The sequence below is a fragment of the Centruroides vittatus genome, unplaced genomic scaffold, assembly GCF_030686945.1.
Source record: "Centruroides vittatus isolate TY-2023 unplaced genomic scaffold, ASM3068694v2 contig_1916, whole genome shotgun sequence".
Lineage (NCBI taxonomy): Eukaryota > Metazoa > Arthropoda > Arachnida > Scorpiones > Buthidae > Centruroides > Centruroides vittatus.
In genome coordinates this window covers 613,305-632,110 of record NW_027121179.1, presented here as the reverse complement: position 1 = coordinate 632,110, position 18,806 = coordinate 613,305, and the positions used below count along the sequence as shown (strand labels likewise).

Genomic DNA, 18,806 nt, shown 5'->3' with positions numbered 1-18,806 from the left:
TTGTTTCGGATGCATTTTATACCCAAGTCAAGAAATTGCTAGAATTTTCGGTATAGGGATGACATTAAGCTGCACTCACACATCTTCACTTTTCTATCAACGTTCTATGCATGTATATCATATATGTCTGGTAATTATATTTCATCTTATTGCGCTGTATCTTACCGCTACATTTATTTTTCCAGACTGTATGCCTTGCGAATTTATTTTCTATTTTTTCGGCGAAGATATACTTATTATAAAAGCTATATTTTTGGATGTGTATGTAGCTGCTACAGTTTGTTGCTCTGTAAGCGTGTTTTATCGTAGAGGTAAATTTTGCAACTCTCTTCTTTACACTGATAACGAAGAAGAAATTCATTATACCATTAGATTACAATATAAACTTTTATCTTTAAATACTTACGTTTTTGTTTTTTTAATAAGCACTTTTGCGCTTTTACTTAATCTACTCGAGTACGATTTACTCCTTCATGGAAAATGGCAAACCGCTTTATGTATCTGCTTAGCTGTTGTTTCTGTTGTTTATGTTATTGGTTTACTTTTATTTGGAGTACAGCTTGGTGTAACTGTTTTACTCTTAATTAAAAATAAGTTTGATAACTTAACAGAAGAAATTCAGAATACTACATTGGAGGCAGAAGATCTCAGACAATTTCTTTTTTCAGTATATAGAAGACACGTAAAATATACAGAAATTTTGAAAGAATTCAATGAATGCACCAGTCTTATTTTTTGCTGTGGTTATACATTTTCCATTTCTTCTAGTTGTATCCTGCTATACATCGTTCTGTTTGTTGAAAAAAATTGGATCGTGTCTATTTTTTTATTAATTCTTCTTGCAAGTTTTTTTGGTATTTTCTTACTGTTATTATTCACTGCTGCAGAACTTTGGTTATCTGTAAGTAACTGTTATTATCATTATTATTTTTAAATTATGAATTTGTTATGTTAATAGTAGAAAGAGAACCCAAAACTCTTATTTATCAGCTGTTCTATATAATGTAGATAACTTTTTTTTCATTTTTAGTTCTTTTCCACCTGGGAGCTGCTCACCAGTGGCCGAGTGGATAAAATTACTGAAAACTGGTGTGGTGATTAGCCGTGGGTCATGGGTTCCCTAGAGCTGGAATCCCTCTGTACCTAAATTTTATTATCACACGAAATAAATTCATTTTTCTATCTTTTTTCTAGTGACATTATGTATATTGTTTTTGAGTGTTTGTCCTAGTCGGTCAACAAAACACTTTTCATAATTTTCACAATACGAGAAGAAAATCCAAAAACCCTTACTTAGCCAGCCTGTTAGTCAAGAGAAAATCAGCGGCCAACTATTAGTATTTATCTATTTTATCAACTCGGTCACCGGTAGAAAATGTCGAAAATCGATGGCATTAGTTTATAATTCTTTAATATTTGTAATAAATATTCCTTTTTTCATTTATATCTTTCAGGCTAGAAATCCACTTAGAGAATTGCACAAATATTTTATAACTACTTGGAATGCTGAAGAGAATCTTCTGGTAAATATGAAGTGTACATTTTTTAAATCAGAAATTTTATGTTTCTAATTAATATTAAAAAAATTAAGATTTAAAAATAAATATAATTGCTAGGAAGCTATCGTTTTTACTATAAATTATTTTCACCTAATAATAGATGACGAACATTCAGAAGAGATACACTGGTCCTCCCATAGGTGTTGTACTCTTTGATTTTATTATCAAGCGGAACATCGTAAGTAAGGTAAGCAGGGCCGGTTCTAAGGTTTTGAGCGCCCGGGCAAAACAAAATTTGGCGCTCTTTCATACAAAAATATACAAATTTACTGCAAATTAAAAAAGAAGTAAAAAAAGGCAAAAAATCAAAATTACACAATAAAGAACTGTATAAAAAATTTATTTATTTAAAGCACGGCAAGTGTTGTTAATGCAAAGTTTACAGAAAGACAAAGTTATTTAACCATTAAGGCGTATGACAGGCGCCAGTATCACTTTGACTATTCATAATTTTGTTGATATTTGTAATTTATAAATTTGATTTCGTCCATTTTTTGAGTAGATTGTTGTGATACGTGATATTGATTACAAATTATCTTTTCAAAATAAATAAAAATAAACTTTTTAGAGATTAAAAAGCATTTGTCTGCAAGGAATTCGCCAGGGGGAGGGGCAGAGGGGCAGTTGCCCTCCCCTAGAAATTCGAAAAAGTCATTTAAATGCTAAGTTTTAATTAAAATAATCTTCTTAGGCTTCTTGTAAGTTAAAGAAAATGTTTTATTTGAGATATTTCTTTTCCGGTACATAGTAAATGATTAAAACTTTATGAATCGTTTCTATTTTACCTACATACAATTTATATCCTCTATCAATTTACATCATCTTGCCCCCCCTTACCCATTGGCTGGCGTCGTCCTTGTTTGTCTGCATCAATGTTGTGTGATAAAAGCCATAAAAATTCTTAGGTTTCATTATTTTAATTAGTAAATTTTTGTTTTTGTCTATTAATTTTTTTTTGTTTTTGAGTTATTATGAATTCTGACTATACAAATAGTTTTCTTTGAATAATTGTAATATTATTTATATCTGTTGACAATAATAAAATAATTAGCGTTGTGACCTTTATTTGGTATTATTAAAGAAAAAAACAATTTATTGCTTGCTAAAAAAATCGATGTCTCATGAAAAATGATCAATTTTAATTTATAAAATCTAAAAAAATAATGAATGTAAAAAAATATTTTATTTTTATATCGGCGCCCCTCAAAATTTGGCGCCCCGGGCAGTCGCCCGGCTTGCCCGCCCCTTTATCCGGCGCTGAAGGTAAGTAAGGTTTAATGTTATTTACATTTCATGAACATGTACTGATTCATACCACTATTAAGATGACCAGATTATGTCCTATGGAGCAAGGTTTCAGCCTATTGCTACAAAGATTCGATTTAATCTACTCCTTCAGATTTTTTCTTTTTTTTTTAACTTTCCATCCTATGGCTATTAAGAGGACCTTTATGACCGCAAGGCTTATAATGGGTCGGCTGGGTGGTGAGGGGTGATGCCGAACATCTGGATAAACCAACTTCCGAAAAGTTCCTGGGGTTTTCGATCCTTTAGAATGCGATCCCTGGTCTTCCAGAGTAGTAGGCTACCACATAGCCGCAAGCCATCGGCCATCTGTGGGTTTTGGCAGGCTTACAGTTAGGACGAGTGGATGGTATGGGATGGTGCCTGACATATCTGGGACAGAGCACAAAAAAAATTCCAGGAAATTTTTGCCTTTGATTCTCTTCACATTCATTGCGAATTAGAGTAGCGTTCCAGAGCCTCGCCCATGTGTGATGGACACCATTGCGAATCGGGCTCTTTTGTAAAGGGAAACTACTGTATATAACTTATGAAAATATCAAAGTTTCTTTAAAAAATGAATTGATTAGTTTGAAACTGAAAATAAAATTTAACAATACTTTTAAAGACCTTATTATAAGCAGCTTTATTTAAATAATTTAATATTATCATTAGCTAAAAGTAATGACATAAAGATTATTTTTTCATAATATATATATATATATATAAGCTTGCCGACTTTTAGGGGCAATAAGTTAATTGCGCGTCAGGAAAACCTAGGGGCGAATTGTATGTGGGTGGAGGCGGCAGGAGACAAAGATGACATGTGTCTTACACAAAAATCGTTTATTTTGTCATAAAGTTAACTTACACTAGAAACAAAACAGTCTGCTTTCGAGCCGGCGTTGATTTCGACGATCGTCGTCTTGTAGCAGGTCGTCCTTCGACCGAGGTTGGTGCTGCAGCCCCGGGGCAGGCGTAGATAGTGGGATGATCTTCTGGGTCACAAGATCTCAAATCCGGAGGGGTCGGCTGAGATGGCACTTCGGAACAGTTCGGAGGGGATGCACCAAAATCTTGAGGAGAACCGACGCTTGACCTTGAGACTCGGGGTTTTATAGGATTTTTTCCTGCATCTTACCCTTTTGATTGGTCCTGTTCGCTCTCTCCCTTATCCCGATTGGTCATTCTTTTGTCTCTGGGCGAAGCCCGAGACCGATCTGGGTCGGGAAAGGTCCGAGAGGTGTTGACGGAGCTTTTGAAGACCGTGCTCGTATTTTACTCCGTTATGGCCCTTTTCTCTGGCGTCTTTGAACCTAAACGGTCTACCAGATGTCCTTTTGGTCATTAACCTCCTTTTCTCGATTGTTTAGACCCCACACTTGTTCACGAGCATCTTGACAAAGCTCTCTCTTTCTCGGTTGACATTCCCCTCTGTCGTTTATCATCGCGTCGCGTTTGTTTTAAAATAAGTAAGAAAGTTTCTTTCCTCTCTGGTCTACATCACCAACATGTGTTCCTGACCCGATTTGACCTCCGAAACTTTTCGACTTAGAAACTTTATAGTTATTCGTAATTTTGACTCGATTTTAGAGACTTCACACACACATATATATATATATATATATATATGTGAAGTCCCTATATATATATATGTGTGTGTGAAGCTTTTTTTTAACTTGCGGCACTCAGCATGTCATTGGCCACGTCTCTTAATGAATCTTCCTCATGATATAACAATAAATTACATGTTATTTGTGGAAACTTATTAAAATTTTTAAAAGGACTAATAAGGAATTTAGACTTTATCAGTTCATTTCTTCTAGGTATGGAGCGCCTTGTTGGATTTCTTTCTGTTTCTTCTGAAAGTAGAAAAAATGCGACGAGGACAAAATTGTCCAAAGAGAGGACTTCTTCAAGCTTATTAAGCCTAGTAAATGTAAATTGCACTTAATGTATTTATTTATTGTGTTTACATTGTTTGTGAAACAACAATTTATGTAGTCAGTAAATTTGAAAAGTCAAAATTTCATATATATTAATAATATTTAATTAACTCTTTCCACCCGCAAATACAAAAAAATCCTTTTTTTGGGTATTCATATTGGTGGGACCACAATGGAAACGGTCGGGTAGTAAATTCAGTAATTTTATTTAAATTTTATATGTACTTTAATAGCCTACTGCAGTGGTTCTCAACCATTCATATACTTTTTATTACACGGAGCATTAGCATCAATACATTAAAAATTGAGAAGCAATTCCATGTTTACTATTCTCAGGAAACAATGAAACAATAAACCAATAAACTTTAATATATTGAATAAAATAGAAACATGGAATTATCTACGAATATAGCAATGGGAATAAATTTGAATAAAATCTTTAAAATCTTTTCATTCGTGGAACACTCGTGGTAGGTTTGCGGAACACTGGTTAAGAACCAATGGCCTACAAAGGATCCAGGTTCGATTATATTTACACTCCCACAATCTATCACGGATGGTACAACTCAGAACAGCCTTCCTCTTCCTTACCCGTGGTATCGACCCATTGCCTGAGGTATTAACATCCAGAAATTTATAGTTGGAGGAAGAGTTTGACAAGAACAATTTTTTTTTTGTCTTCTCAATTTCATGTATCATTTAAATAATTCATAATTCCATGATTAAACTTAGTTTCTCGTTTTCCTGGAGGTTTGATGGGATGAGGACAAATCAAGATACCGTAAGATCTGGACTATCTGGAATCAATTCTGGATCGGAATCTCAGGAATTTCTCAAGAACAGTATTTAGGCTACCGGATGAATCGAGTCTCGTTCTTCACGGTCCCCATTTTGGGCCTGGCCAATTCCATGATGCCCTCTTGTCGCATTTAAAATAAAAAAAAAAAAACTACATATATAGATATACCCAGTGGTTTATTTGAACTCCGGGTTTAATCGAGGAAACACAGTGTGTATAAAGAAATACAACAAAGGTACTGCTAAAAAATAAATTCCAGGTTTAAAAGCATTAGAAACATGTTGAAGTACTGCAATGTATAGGTGAATCAATTAACTAGTAAAATAGTAATTATTTCAAATGTAGCCAGTAGCGAACTCAGAGGAGGGCCAAGAGGCCTTGGCATCCTCCAAAAAGAAAAAAAGAGAAAAACAAATACTAGAAAATTTTCCAACAAATACTAATTAAAATTGATTTTTATTTATATTATGGCATCTATTTCTATACTATGTATAAATTATTAGCCACACAAGGTAGGAATTTTATTGAATTCGCAATTTTTTAAATTTTGACTCCGTTTTTTTTTTATCCGTTTAACTCGACTCCTCCCAAGATTAAATTCCGAGTGCGCCACTGGTTGTAGCTGTAATCCGTAAATACAGTCAATAATTGAAGTTGATAGGTTCGAAAAATGTATGAGTAATTTAGGTATTTCTTTCAATTTTTACTACGTCGTTTTCTGTTGCAAGATAATAAATCCCGGGTCTTCAAATAAACCCCGGGGATACGTTTTGAAAAGTAAATCCCTAAATTTAATCGAGGAAATACGAGGAAGAGATATCAGTATCTCTTCAGTATTTTGTAATGTATAGATGCGTCGATCACGCTATCGCAACGTAAATACTTCTTAATTGACACAACATAGATATAGACGAATTGAGAAATGACAGACTTTAGAACAATAATTTCGACAGATATGCACTGTACTAGTAAGTTACATAACTTGCTTCAGTATAGAAATCCTTGATAATTATGAATCAGTGATTACCCTCTCGTTGAGTAGAGAAACTAACCCACAACAGAGTGAATATATGGATTTGATGGATCTAGCAATTGTTTTTTGTTTCCTTCATTTTTTGGTTCTTTGTGTTCTGTGGATATTAAGGTTTTCTTCACCCACCGTGGGTTCCAGGCCCACAACGGGAGCGGCCAGGTGATGACATATCCAGGTTAGACCACCCATGAAAAATTCTTGAGGCATCGCTCACCCGGATTTAATCCCTGGATCCTCCCAGAACACTAGACTAACATCTTAACAATCTTGGCCATCCGGCCTTAGCAATTATATTAACTGAACTTCACAGTTTTGTGTACATATACTGTATATATTTCGTGTCTTCTCGAGCTTGTTGCGGGTTTAATGAGGCTGGAAAAGCAAGCCGAATTAAAGCTGCTTTACTAGGTAACGCGTACATTGAGTTGTAAGATAAAATTTTATTACGTTTTTATCTAGAAAACACCAATTAATCATTAATAAAAGCTTGTTCAATGTAAAATTAATGCGATAAATTGTTCTGTTGACTTAAATATTTCTACCTTATTATTCACATTTAATCTTTTCATCAATTTGCATAACTTATTAAATATTATCTACAGCTAATATTGACAGACAGGAACAAATAAAATAATATAGATAACATTGTTTTCAAACACTATCTATAATTGAAATTACAGTATTTTTATTGCTGACAGAAAAATATTATATGTACCGTATTTTCAATTTAAAAATTAATACTTTAGCTTTCATACAGAAAGGAACAGGACAGATATAACTTTTACAACGTAGCTCTTTTCGAGATATTTATTATGTAAATTTATACATACAGTGTGGTCGTAAAGACTTTTTGCTGTGGGTCGTGTGTAGCTCGAACTAGTGGTGACATCATAACTTGCATAACTCACGCGCAGTCTGTCTGTAACGTCATTACTTCGATCCTGCAAGCTCATGCCCATTTAATAGCCCATTTCGAAGCGACTGTACAAATGTGTATCTCAATGAAAAGGTGTTTAATATTTTAGGAAACGACGAATATTATAAATAAAAATTTATTTACATGATAAAATAGTACAAACGTTGTTTCGAAAAGTACAGACAAATTCTCTTCGAATCAGAAAAAAATGTGTTCCAAGCAGGAGATATTTTAAATTATAAAATTTTCCAGAATAACGGAACTGATTTGCTGAATCGTGACTGTGTTTATCACTCCACCATCGTACCTAAAAAATTCGAAAACTCAAACAGAACGTCACATGGCGTCGACGTTTTTTTTTTTTTTTTTTGTCTTTTTTAAAAAATAATCTCAAATTTCTTACAAAAGCCAGAAATTCCAAATAAATTATAAGTTTAAACATATCTTACAATTTTGTAACATACTTTCTATTGTGATGTGTGAAGCGCGATAGGAATACACAGACACGTGAATTCAATTAAAACAAATTTAATTTCGCGATAAACAATATATACAGATGAGTTCTTTTGGATTAATGAATAACGGACCCGGACATAACAAGCCAATGATATAGCACGTTTCAAATAAAACGAGCTATGTCATTGGTTTGTTGGACTACAATTTGAAAAAATTGTAGACCTATAAATTCCCACTGTGTCCGTCCGTCTTTCTTTAATCTCTAGAACGGAGTTAGATAAATGAAAGACAAGACTAGATACGGAAAGCTTAGAGACAGGAGGCTCCTATTAACCATATATGAACGACCAATGCAAATCAGAAATCATATTATTTTAATTCAAACATTTTTCCCCGAAAGCTGTTAGATAGATGACGGTATGACTCCATTGTTAAAGGAAAAGTAAGATGTACAGTACAAGGGCAAGCCACTACTAATTTGAGGTGGAAAATATATATTTTAAATAAAATAAATTAAAAATATGATTAAAAATTGCAGCCCGGCGTTGTGAAAGCCGGCACCAAAAATTAAATACAGTATATAACTTTATTGTTCGGTTTTGGATAAAACAAATGTATTGATCATCCCGTCAACAGATTTTACCATTTTCTTCGAAGAATCACTCATATTAGTTGGAAGATAATGAGGTAATGCGTATCTCAGTTTCTCCCAGAACCACCGTTCTCCCCACATTAAATATGTTTTGGTTTTTAGTAAAGTTTGAATATCTAATGGAAGCGTGTCGATCGGTGGCAAATTACCTTTAATAATGATGATAATTCGTTCAATTCTATCCTCTAAAGATTGCAAATAAGCCATTTGCAATTCTGTTTCAAACCAGAAACTTTTAAGAAACTCCTCTGACATTATTAAAATAGTTTTCTTGCTATTCTTAACCGAATTTTCAATCTGGCAAAGGATAGGATAACCGGGAAGCCAATCCCTTTCGTGAATACACAATTTGAAAAATGGATATTTGTCCTCCAATTCAGAAATAAGAGAGAAGACACAGTCGCGATCATGATTCGAATACGAAATAAATGCATCGTACTCTTTGTCTTCATCTATACTTGATACAGTGAAGCGAAATATCGAGGGATAACGTGAATACAGAAAAGCAAATATTAGTTTTTTATGACGGTAATACAACACTGTACTCGAAATTATAACTAGAGAAATGAAAGAAAGTGTTGTTGCAATGATAGCAACTTTCATCTTCGATTCATCTTCCTGTGAACAAAATGCATCAACGGGAACATCCTGAAGCACCGATAAAACTTTAGTATTGTTATTATTTATAATTCTGCTACACAGAACTTCTTTAGACCTTACGATCTTCTTTATATTATCAGTAAACCAGTATTTAAAAGAACGAAATGAACAATTACAAGTGAAACTGTTGTTGCGTATATCTAATTCGAAGATGGTTGCAGCCGCTACGTGTCTCAATAAAGACTCTGGTATAAGCTCGAGTTTGTTATTTCTGAGTGAAAGCTGTTCTAATCCAAAAGGTATCATCCAATTCGTCCAGGGATTTAGATTATTACGATCTAAATTCAAATATGTGATGTTTTGCCATTCTGCTGTTTGCGGAATTTGAAAATCTGAAATCGAATTATTTGTCATGTGTACCACTGAAGTTTTGGGTGGCAAAATGGCTGGAAAAGTGCGTAAATTTGCTGAAGTACAGTTAACTAAAACTGTATTATCTTCATGTAGATAACAAAGGCAACTTCGTGGGCAATGTTCATAATATGGACAGATGTGCAACAGATTGATATTCACCAGTTTATTATCTTTCATGTTGTCGTGACATGTCAGATGATCAGCCTCAACTATATTGATTCTACGACTTTGAATATTATTAATGAAATCCCTAAGAGAACATTGGCATGAAAAAACGTTGAAATTTAGCTGGAGTGACACATTCGGAGAAATATTTTTGTTAATAGTAACGTAAGCAATCTGATTATGTTGCAAATTTATAAATCCCGACGAAGGTAGATCGCTTGATGAAATATGAGTTATGTTGTTATAGCTTAAATCAATTACAGCCACTTTGAAAGGTTCCCAAAAAAGTTTAGGAAATTCCTCGATATTATTAAAAGATAAATTAATATAATGCAGGTATCTGAATGTACCAAATGTGCTAAATTTACGAAGTTTATTATGGCTAAGATCGAGCTTCTCTAGATTAACTAGAAATGCAAAATCTTTCTCTTCAATTGTCTCTATATTATTCGAACGAAGATCCAATACTTTCAATGAGAATATTTTCTCAAAAGAACGGGAAGGAATTTGAGTGAACGAATTCCTTGAGAGATTTAGGTGAGTGAGAAGATTGTCTGGATAAAACAGCACACTAGGAAGTGAACTCAGCAAGTTTCCACTTAGTTGCAATTGAAGAAGTATGGTTTTAACAAACGTTTCTGGATGAATAGCGGTTAAAAAATTGTCATCCAGACTGACATTCATCAGCAAAGGACAATTGGAAAACAACTTCTCTGGTATTGAAGATAATTTGCAACTAGATGCTGAAAAACTAAGTAATCTCGAGCAGTTCTGAAATAATTCTTCAGGTAACTGTTGCAATGGATTTTCTGATACTTCAAAGATTTCCAATAATCTGTTATGGCCTAACAATGTAGGTGAGAGATCAGTCAAAGAATTTCTGTGTAGGAAAAGTTTCTTTAATAAATGTAAGTTTGCAAAAATATCCGTTGGAAGCGATGTCAAACCATTTCCAAATATGTTTAAGATCTTTAATTTATTCGATCCTGAAAATATTTCCAACCTATCCGCACTGAAGCTACCGTTAACAAGGAGGAGGATTTCTAAATTCGGAATTAAATTAAATATACTATCCTCTATGATGTTCACTCGGTTACCAGAATTCCAAAATGTAACTAAATTAGGAACATTTCGGAAAGTAGAATTGGAAATTTGCCATTCAGGATTTCTCACGATTAGCGATCTCAAAAATGGCATATTGTCAAACACGATTTCTCTAACATTATGAATGTTTAATATTAAAGTATTCGCGACGAGATTAGCGAACACGAATTTATCTTCCGTGTATACATCCGACATAGATATACCCTCGGCATAGTAGAATATGGTTGAGTCAATGATGTCATTCGGCACGAAGCAACGGACGATGAGAACGGAAGTAAATCTTCTGTTTTGCACACAATTTTCTACACTTTCTGTATGCAGAGTGTTGTTGTTGCATACGATAACAATACTATTAGTTAAATAACTTACTGCGATATCTATGTCGTAGGATGAATTGACATTACAGGAGATATTAAAGAATTCTGATGAATGCACTTCGTAAATAAGGATGAGGAACAAAACGGCACACTTCATTTTATGATTCACCTATCCAAATAAAGTATTTTAAGTCATAATATCGATGTACAACCAAGTTTATGATAAGTTAAGTAGGCCAAAGTAGGCTGACCTGTACTAGTCCATGGTACCATGAATACAGTTACCATGAACTACTTTAACTTACCATGAACCGAGTTTATAATAAGTTAAAGTTGGCTTACTCTGTATTAAAAATTCATTTCTACTAATATTAAATTAGAAGAAGAAATAGAAAGCAGATAGATCCATAATATACAGATATACACAAAGCTACATAAAGCTAGGTCAATTCATGCTAATTTCCAAGAAATTTTGGCAAATAAGGGAAGATTTTTCACTTTCATTCTGTATAAATATCTATAATTAGAAGTCGAAACCATGCTCAGCAGAATAATTACTAATATCATCACTAAACATCTTTGGCTGCTATACACTTTTTAGTAATTATTCTGCTGAAGCTGCTTAGACATTTACTTGCTATAGGCTAGACTCTAGCCTATAGCAAGTAAATGTCTAAGCAGCTTCAGCAGAATAATTACTAAAAGGTGCCTTTTTTGGAACTTCAGTGAAATTTGGGATATAGGATAATATTCTATATTTACTGTATTCTATTTTGAAACAATTTGTAACTGATATTCCAAAAATATGTCACCTGAAGATGGCCTATACATTAGGCTGAAAACATAAGTGTATAGCAAATAAATGCGTCTCAGCAGCCAAAGGTGTTTAATGATGATTTTAATAATTACCTATAGTTAGTATCTTAGCTAATTCTTACTTAGTCTTACTAAGATGTTAACTTTAAGCTATATATATATATAGACTCTTCTTTGTAAGGCTCAGATTCCAAGTTATTCTTTCTATAAAGCTAAACTAATTATTAATATAAATTTACTTTATATATTTGGTTATTAGTATTGATACAAATATCCTATTACAAATAAAATACAATTCTTTACATCTCTCCCATAAAAATTGAGTTCAAAATCCAGCACTAAAATGTCTTCCAGCTTATAGTGCTTACACTTTACGTAATAATTGGTATGTACTGTACAGTACATATGTACTGTAGTCCATAAATGACGTCCACACCAGAGGAGAACGGGGTTACAAGTCGGACAAGGGGAAGGGGAAGGGTTAATGTTCAATGGACGCCCTGTTTATTTCATTAAATTTTATACAGTTTATGCAATTTGCCCACTTGACTATCGCCCAGTTGTCGTCAACCCCTTACAGGGGGCCTAAGCTATAACATATAAAAGGCCATTCCCCTCCAGCAAATAACACATGTAAAAATCTCACGCACAAGCTACAAGACTCACAAAGCGTGGCCTTATGTTGCAGCACACGTGCAAATCCGGGACTGCCTACATACTGTAAAAAATAGAGAGCTTTTAAATTAAAAAATTAATTTTATAACATACCTTTAACCAAGAGAGATAATTACAATTAATGGCATTTATAATAATAACAAAATAACATAAAGCGCAACCTTTGACCTACATTTAGTAACTTATAAGCGGAGAAAACATTACGCAACATCATCAGTTGTTATCTTACCAAACTAATGCTGCTACAGTAACAATGTGAGGAAGAAATATAATACACACGTTACGTCAAGTCTTGACGAACGGAAGCGTCACGATATCCTACTTGGAAAATTAGAGATTAGGCAAATCTAAAAATGTTACGTAAGTATCCTGACAACTAGTGAAGATCAGGTTAACCACCACTGTACAATGTAACGGTAAGTAACGAAATTAAAACATTGCAAACGTAATCTAAAAACTTCTCGTTTACACGTGTTTACTGTCCACCAGTGTCCTGTACTGTCACGTGATCGTCGATCACTCATCCTTTTTACTTACTTTTCGATTGTATTAATAATATAATAGACTAATTATTCATTGAAAATGTATAAACTCTTTCGAATATTTCAGAAATAATTTATTATTTTTATGGTGACGTAATTTCGCCATAAATTCTTCCAATTTAAAACTAGGAAGTCGTCTTACGACTTTTAAATTGTTATCTCAATTTTATGTTAAATATTTCGTAATATCATAAAAATTTATTTTCATTATTACTATAATAATTCTGAATTAATAATTTAGCAAAAAATATATTAAAATTACATAAGAAATATTCTAGAAATAAATGGAAATCCTTTTGTTAAATAATATAAATGATATATTATTAAACAAAATTAAGTTTTTCAAATATTTTATATACATATATTACATTACACAAATTAATATGTATAATATACATAAATATATGTATATATTTTTAATTAATCTTAGAATTTAAAAAATATATATATGTATATTATATTATATATTATAAAAATAATATAATATTATACATATTAATAATTAACTCTTTCCTCCTCAAGGGCATTAAGATGGTCTTTTTCAGACCAATCGTAAGGTTCAGTAAGCCCATAATGGGGAAAATCGGATAGCCGAACGTTTAATTAATGAGGCAACTTATGCATCGAATCCAGACGGGTCGAAAAACCGCAGGAATTTATCGGAAATTGGTCCGTTCGGATATGTTGGGCTCTGTCTCTCACCCCATTGAGAACATGGCCGAACCCATAATAGGCTTTCTAAAAAGATCTCTTAGTGCTTACAGGACGGAGAGAGCTAAAAAATAGCCATATGGTAATTAATATTCTTATGATTAATATTTTGTTCTCTTATATTTTCATATGTAAAAAGTGAATAAAAAATAACTTAAAATATAAATTTCTAATATTATTTTTTTCATTTTTCAGGAAAATCATGAGAGGTTTTCTGGCAATTATTTGGTTACTACAGTTCTGTGGTATATTTTGCACAAATTGCGTACACTTTTGGGAAAAATGGCAATCTTGTCCAATCATGACTCAGCTGCCATCCTCTTTGTTCCCTTGTTTTAAGGCCAATGATGGAACTTATCTGCTGATCAATACCGAAATGGACATGGCAAATATGCAATGTGATTATAAGGCGGCTGATGTTGATCTTTTCCAATGCTTGCAAATTGGAGAAATCTCTAAAATAGACTTCAGCAATTGCATTTTTCCTACTACATTTCTGAAAGATTACATTTTCAAAACAAAAATCTCTTATTTCTCATTGACTTATAACAAGACAGATATAATCAATCATGACATTATTATCAATGAATTGGAATTTTTGAAAACAGTTTTTATAGTGGGTGCTGTTACTTCTCTCTCGATCAACATAAAATTCGAAAACCTTCCAATGATGAATACAATATCATTATATCAGACTAACTTTTCCAATTTTACCTTTCATACACTTCCAGAATTACAGAAATTATCAATGGTTAATTGTTCCATAAGTCATTTATCTAGTTCTGTCTTTAGAAATTTATCTTCTTTGCTTTTACTTAATTTAGGTGAAAATCTTATGGAAGAGCTGCCAATTGATGTTTTCGAAGGATTAAACTCTTTGCAAGTTCTCCATTTGCATAGTAACAGATTTAAAATATTGAAAAATGAATGGTTTAAACCTTTAAAATCTTTAAGGTTCTTAAACCTGTTTTATAACCAATTAACCATGATAAGTGCTGAGTTAGTTCAGTCCTTGCCGAATCTTGTGGCCTTAAACACCAGCTATAATCCAATTACAGAACTTTTAAATGATACCTTTCATAAAGCTCTACCTTTAGAAATGATAAGCATGGATAACTGCTCTCTTCAATGGCTTCCATCTTCATTATTCCAAAATTCTCGATTTTTGAGTAATGTTTCTTTCGAAGATAATGAAATTTTAATGATACCATCAACTTTATTTAGCAGAAATTTGTTACTGGTGAGTATTTCTTTTGATAATAATAAGCTAAGTCAACTTCATAAAAATACATTCGTTAAGCTCAGTTCATTAAGCGTATTGTTACTTGGAAGAAACAAAATCAGCAATCTCCCTTCGAAAATATTTTCTGATTTACATAATTTGATAGATTTAGATTTAAATTCTAACAAGTTAAATAGTTTAGACAGTATTATTTTTCAAAATTTATCAAAATTGCAGAGCTTAGATCTATCTCAAAACAATTTGATACTTTTTTCTGGTGTTTATCCTTTCGGATACAGTCCATTTTTATCAATGATAAATTTATCTCGTAATAACTTTATAGAGTTTCCTGTTTTAAACTGGAACTCTCGTAATCCTATACAGCTTGATATAAGTTACAATAATTTATCTGTTGTTACTTTAAGTATAATGAGTCACGAAAAGACAAAGGTTGACATGAGATTCAATCCAATTTCCATTATTTCAATCGAACAAATTTCGGATGAATCTAAGAAGGAACCTGTTATTTATAATTTAGAAAATTTTACTTTTGTTTGTGATTGTAAACTTCAAGGATTTCTTAAATTTCTTGAAAATCCTTTAAGCCAAACGGTTTTTCCAAACAGTAGGGCTATGTCATGTTCATATCCAGAAGAATATAAAGGTGTTATACTAACAGAAATTTCACCAATTTACTCAATTTGTCCTGTTAGTCCTGTTTGTCCGCAAAATTGCCAATGTTTCGAAAATGATTTAGAAGAAGTTATCGTGGATTGTCGAAAGAAAGACTTATACGAGCCTCCAGAACAGCTTCCTCTTCGTTCTGTTACCATTTATCTAGATCAAAATAACTTAACTGAATTCAATATCAATTCTACATATTGGGAGAACGTTACAGAACTCCATCTCAGCAACAATTTTCTTACTTCCTTACAAAATTGGCATATACCAAATTTAAGGATACTCAAACTAAATGGCAATCAATTAGGTAAATTGCCCATATCACTAATGGATCATGTTCAAGAAACTAGCAATTTTGAAATTTACCTTGCAGATAATTCGTGGTTGTGCAATTGTGAAGCTACTTCTTTTAAACAGTGGTACACAAGAAACTTAGACAAAATCTTCGATTCAAATGTTACATATTGCAAGAGGAAAATTTCAAACAAGCCGACATTCTCTGAACAGCTAATTCGGGAAGTATCCATAGATTTGTTCTGTCCAAAAGCACCGAAATTGCTGACTGGTGAGATCATCGCCATTTCCTTAACTGTTATATCAATTTCTGTGTTACTTCTATGTAGCGCAGTTTGTTACTATCGTTTTAGTAAAGTAATAATGGCATTTTTGTACAGTCGAAATTTATATTGTCGTTGTTGCGATCGCCATTTGAAAGAGGAAGAGAAAATGTATGATGCTTTCATATGTTATGGTTCTGCAGATCAAGATGTGATGCTTGAAATTTTGCAAAATCTTGAGCCAACTTATCACTTATGTGTTCATGAAAGAGATTGGGTTCCTGGTTATCCCATCAGCCATCAAATTGTACATTCTGTACAGAACAGTAGAAAGACTGTAATCCTTCTTTCTAAAGAATTTTTAGAAAGTATGTGGTTTCAAGTAGAATTTCGTACAGCTTACAACCAGATGATGGAAGATAAGAAACATCGGTTAATTCTAGTCATTATAGGAAATTTAGATAATGTAAATGAATTAGAATCGGATCTGCGATATTTATTATCGACTAAGACCTATCTTGAATGGGGCAAAAAATGGTTTTGGGAAAAACTCCGCTACGCTTTGCGTCATCGTTGTAAGAAAGAAAAGAATTTTGAGAATAAGAATCAACAGAAAATAAGTGAAGATATTCAAATGGATGTAATCGTTTTGTAAACTGGTGCAATTAAGATAATAGAGATGATAAAGTGAGAATCCTGAGTGGTTCAGAAATTTTGATAAGTGGCTTGACCCAGATATATCAAGCATGCAGGCATATGGATATAGGCTAATCATCTACATGCCTCATCAAGACAGCATGAAACCTGCATCCATTGTAGGCAGGCCAAACCTATCTTAGGTATGAGAAAGGACGGAGTGTTAAGCGAAAAAAAAAAGAAAAAAAGAAAAAAGTAGTTGAGAAGCAATGTAAAAAATATTGTTTAATGTATATGTTTTATATTATTTTAATAAATATCAAAATGTTGCCGTTAAATGTATATTATCACTGTAAATCTAACTTTAATTTTATTTTTATTGAGTCTGAGTTTTTAAGCCAAGTTTGACTGTTTTACGTAGTACAGAATGGTGATAATAATAGTAATTTGCTGATAATCAGATTAATCATTCAGATTCCAGTTTTATAAATTTAGTATTTATTAAACTAGACTAAATGTAGTATTTATTAATTAAACTTCTGGAAACAATTTTAGTATTTGGTTTAATGGGATAAGCAAACGGAGACATGGCGATTCGCAAGGATATATGTCTCCCGCGAGAACTTTCTGCGAGAAACTGACTTTTATTTAGGTTTTAGACACGTGAAGAAACCCGTAAAACTCCACATTGCCAGGTTGTCGACCAGGCGTAAACCCACGACCAAATACCAGGGTTTAGTGTTCACTTAGAAAAAGGGGTACTAAGAAGGGCTCTTTCAGCAAGCCCATTATGGTTCAGCCAGGCCCACAATGGGGCAGCCCGGACATATCCAGAAGGACCACCAGCCAAAAAATTCTTGGAACTGTTTCGACCCGACGGGATTCAATCCTGGGTCTCTCAGAGCAGTAGGCCGAGCGGTCAAGCTCGACCATCTGCCCCCTCAATATGGTGAACGGTAGTGTCATCTCTATCATTCTCCATCACTAATCTCGAAAAACAATGGCAATAAAAGCGTCTTTTAAAAACTTTTTAAAATATATTAATATTATTTTCTTAAACGTTAAGAATACGGCCATGCTGACGTGAAAATAGTAGCGAGTGAGAAGTTTGTAGCGATATCGCTCTCACAAAGCAAAACCATGCACAAAAATAAATAGAATTTCTTGCTTGCGAGACAGAAAATCTCGCTCTCGCAGATATCTAGCACTGTTTGATTTTTATCGTGGGTTGAAATTCTCGCTTTATATCGTCCTAGCGCATTAACTCTACCCTGTGTTCGGCGTGTAAACGATTCAAACGTAGCTTCTTCAACGTATTTGGAGAAGAAGTAAAATAATCAACATTATTTTAGAGAGAGAAATAATTCAGTTACGACTTATTCCAAAGTATGGCAGAAACTTTGAGCGATTAATGCGATTAAAAATATCATCTAAATAGTATACGTCGTTGTTATGCATTTTTATTTAGTACACTCTCGAGCGAAAGATCCACGGTATTGCACGGTAATGTTGGAGAGAACTAGAAACCGATAAACGCCATAATTTGTCGTCATTCGCTCGCTCTCTCGCGCCGAAAAAATTTAATCGCTCCCGTCTTAACCATACTCTAAATAGGCCGGATGGCCGAGCGGTCAAGGTTAGCAGCCTGCCGCCCTGGGGGACCCGGGATCGAATCCGGACGGGTCGAAAAATCCCCAGGAATTTTTCGGGGGGTGGTCCGT

General features: G+C 33.3%; 2 protein-coding genes across 4 annotated transcripts; one reads left to right on the top strand and one right to left on the bottom strand.

Moving 5' to 3' along the window:
* Positions 1-8,545: 8,545 nt before the first annotated feature.
* Positions 8,546-13,211, bottom strand: LOC136970322 (protein toll-like). 3 transcript variants are annotated; one of them, XM_067264750.1, is made up of 2 exons: positions 13,016-13,211; positions 8,546-11,414 (listed from the first exon to the last, which is right to left on the bottom strand). In XM_067264750.1, the coding sequence occupies exon 2, from the start codon at positions 11,400-11,402 to the stop codon at positions 8,580-8,582; it is 2,823 nt and encodes a 940-aa protein (XP_067120851.1). In that variant the 5' UTR covers positions 11,403-11,414; positions 13,016-13,211; the 3' UTR covers positions 8,546-8,579. The 3 variants fall into 3 exon arrangements, with proteins under 3 accessions (XP_067120851.1, XP_067120850.1, XP_067120849.1); XM_067264749.1 differs by having other exon boundaries at positions 12,966-13,092; XM_067264748.1 differs by lacking the exon at positions 13,016-13,211 and adding an exon at positions 12,830-12,968.
* LOC136970321 (protein toll-like) lies at positions 12,982-17,423 on the top strand. Its single transcript, XM_067264747.1, has 2 exons — positions 12,982-13,152; positions 14,185-17,423. The coding sequence occupies exon 2, from the start codon at positions 14,192-14,194 to the stop codon at positions 17,102-17,104; it is 2,913 nt and encodes a 970-aa protein (XP_067120848.1). The 5' UTR covers positions 12,982-13,152; positions 14,185-14,191; the 3' UTR covers positions 17,105-17,423.
* Positions 17,424-18,806: the final 1,383 nt, after the last annotated feature.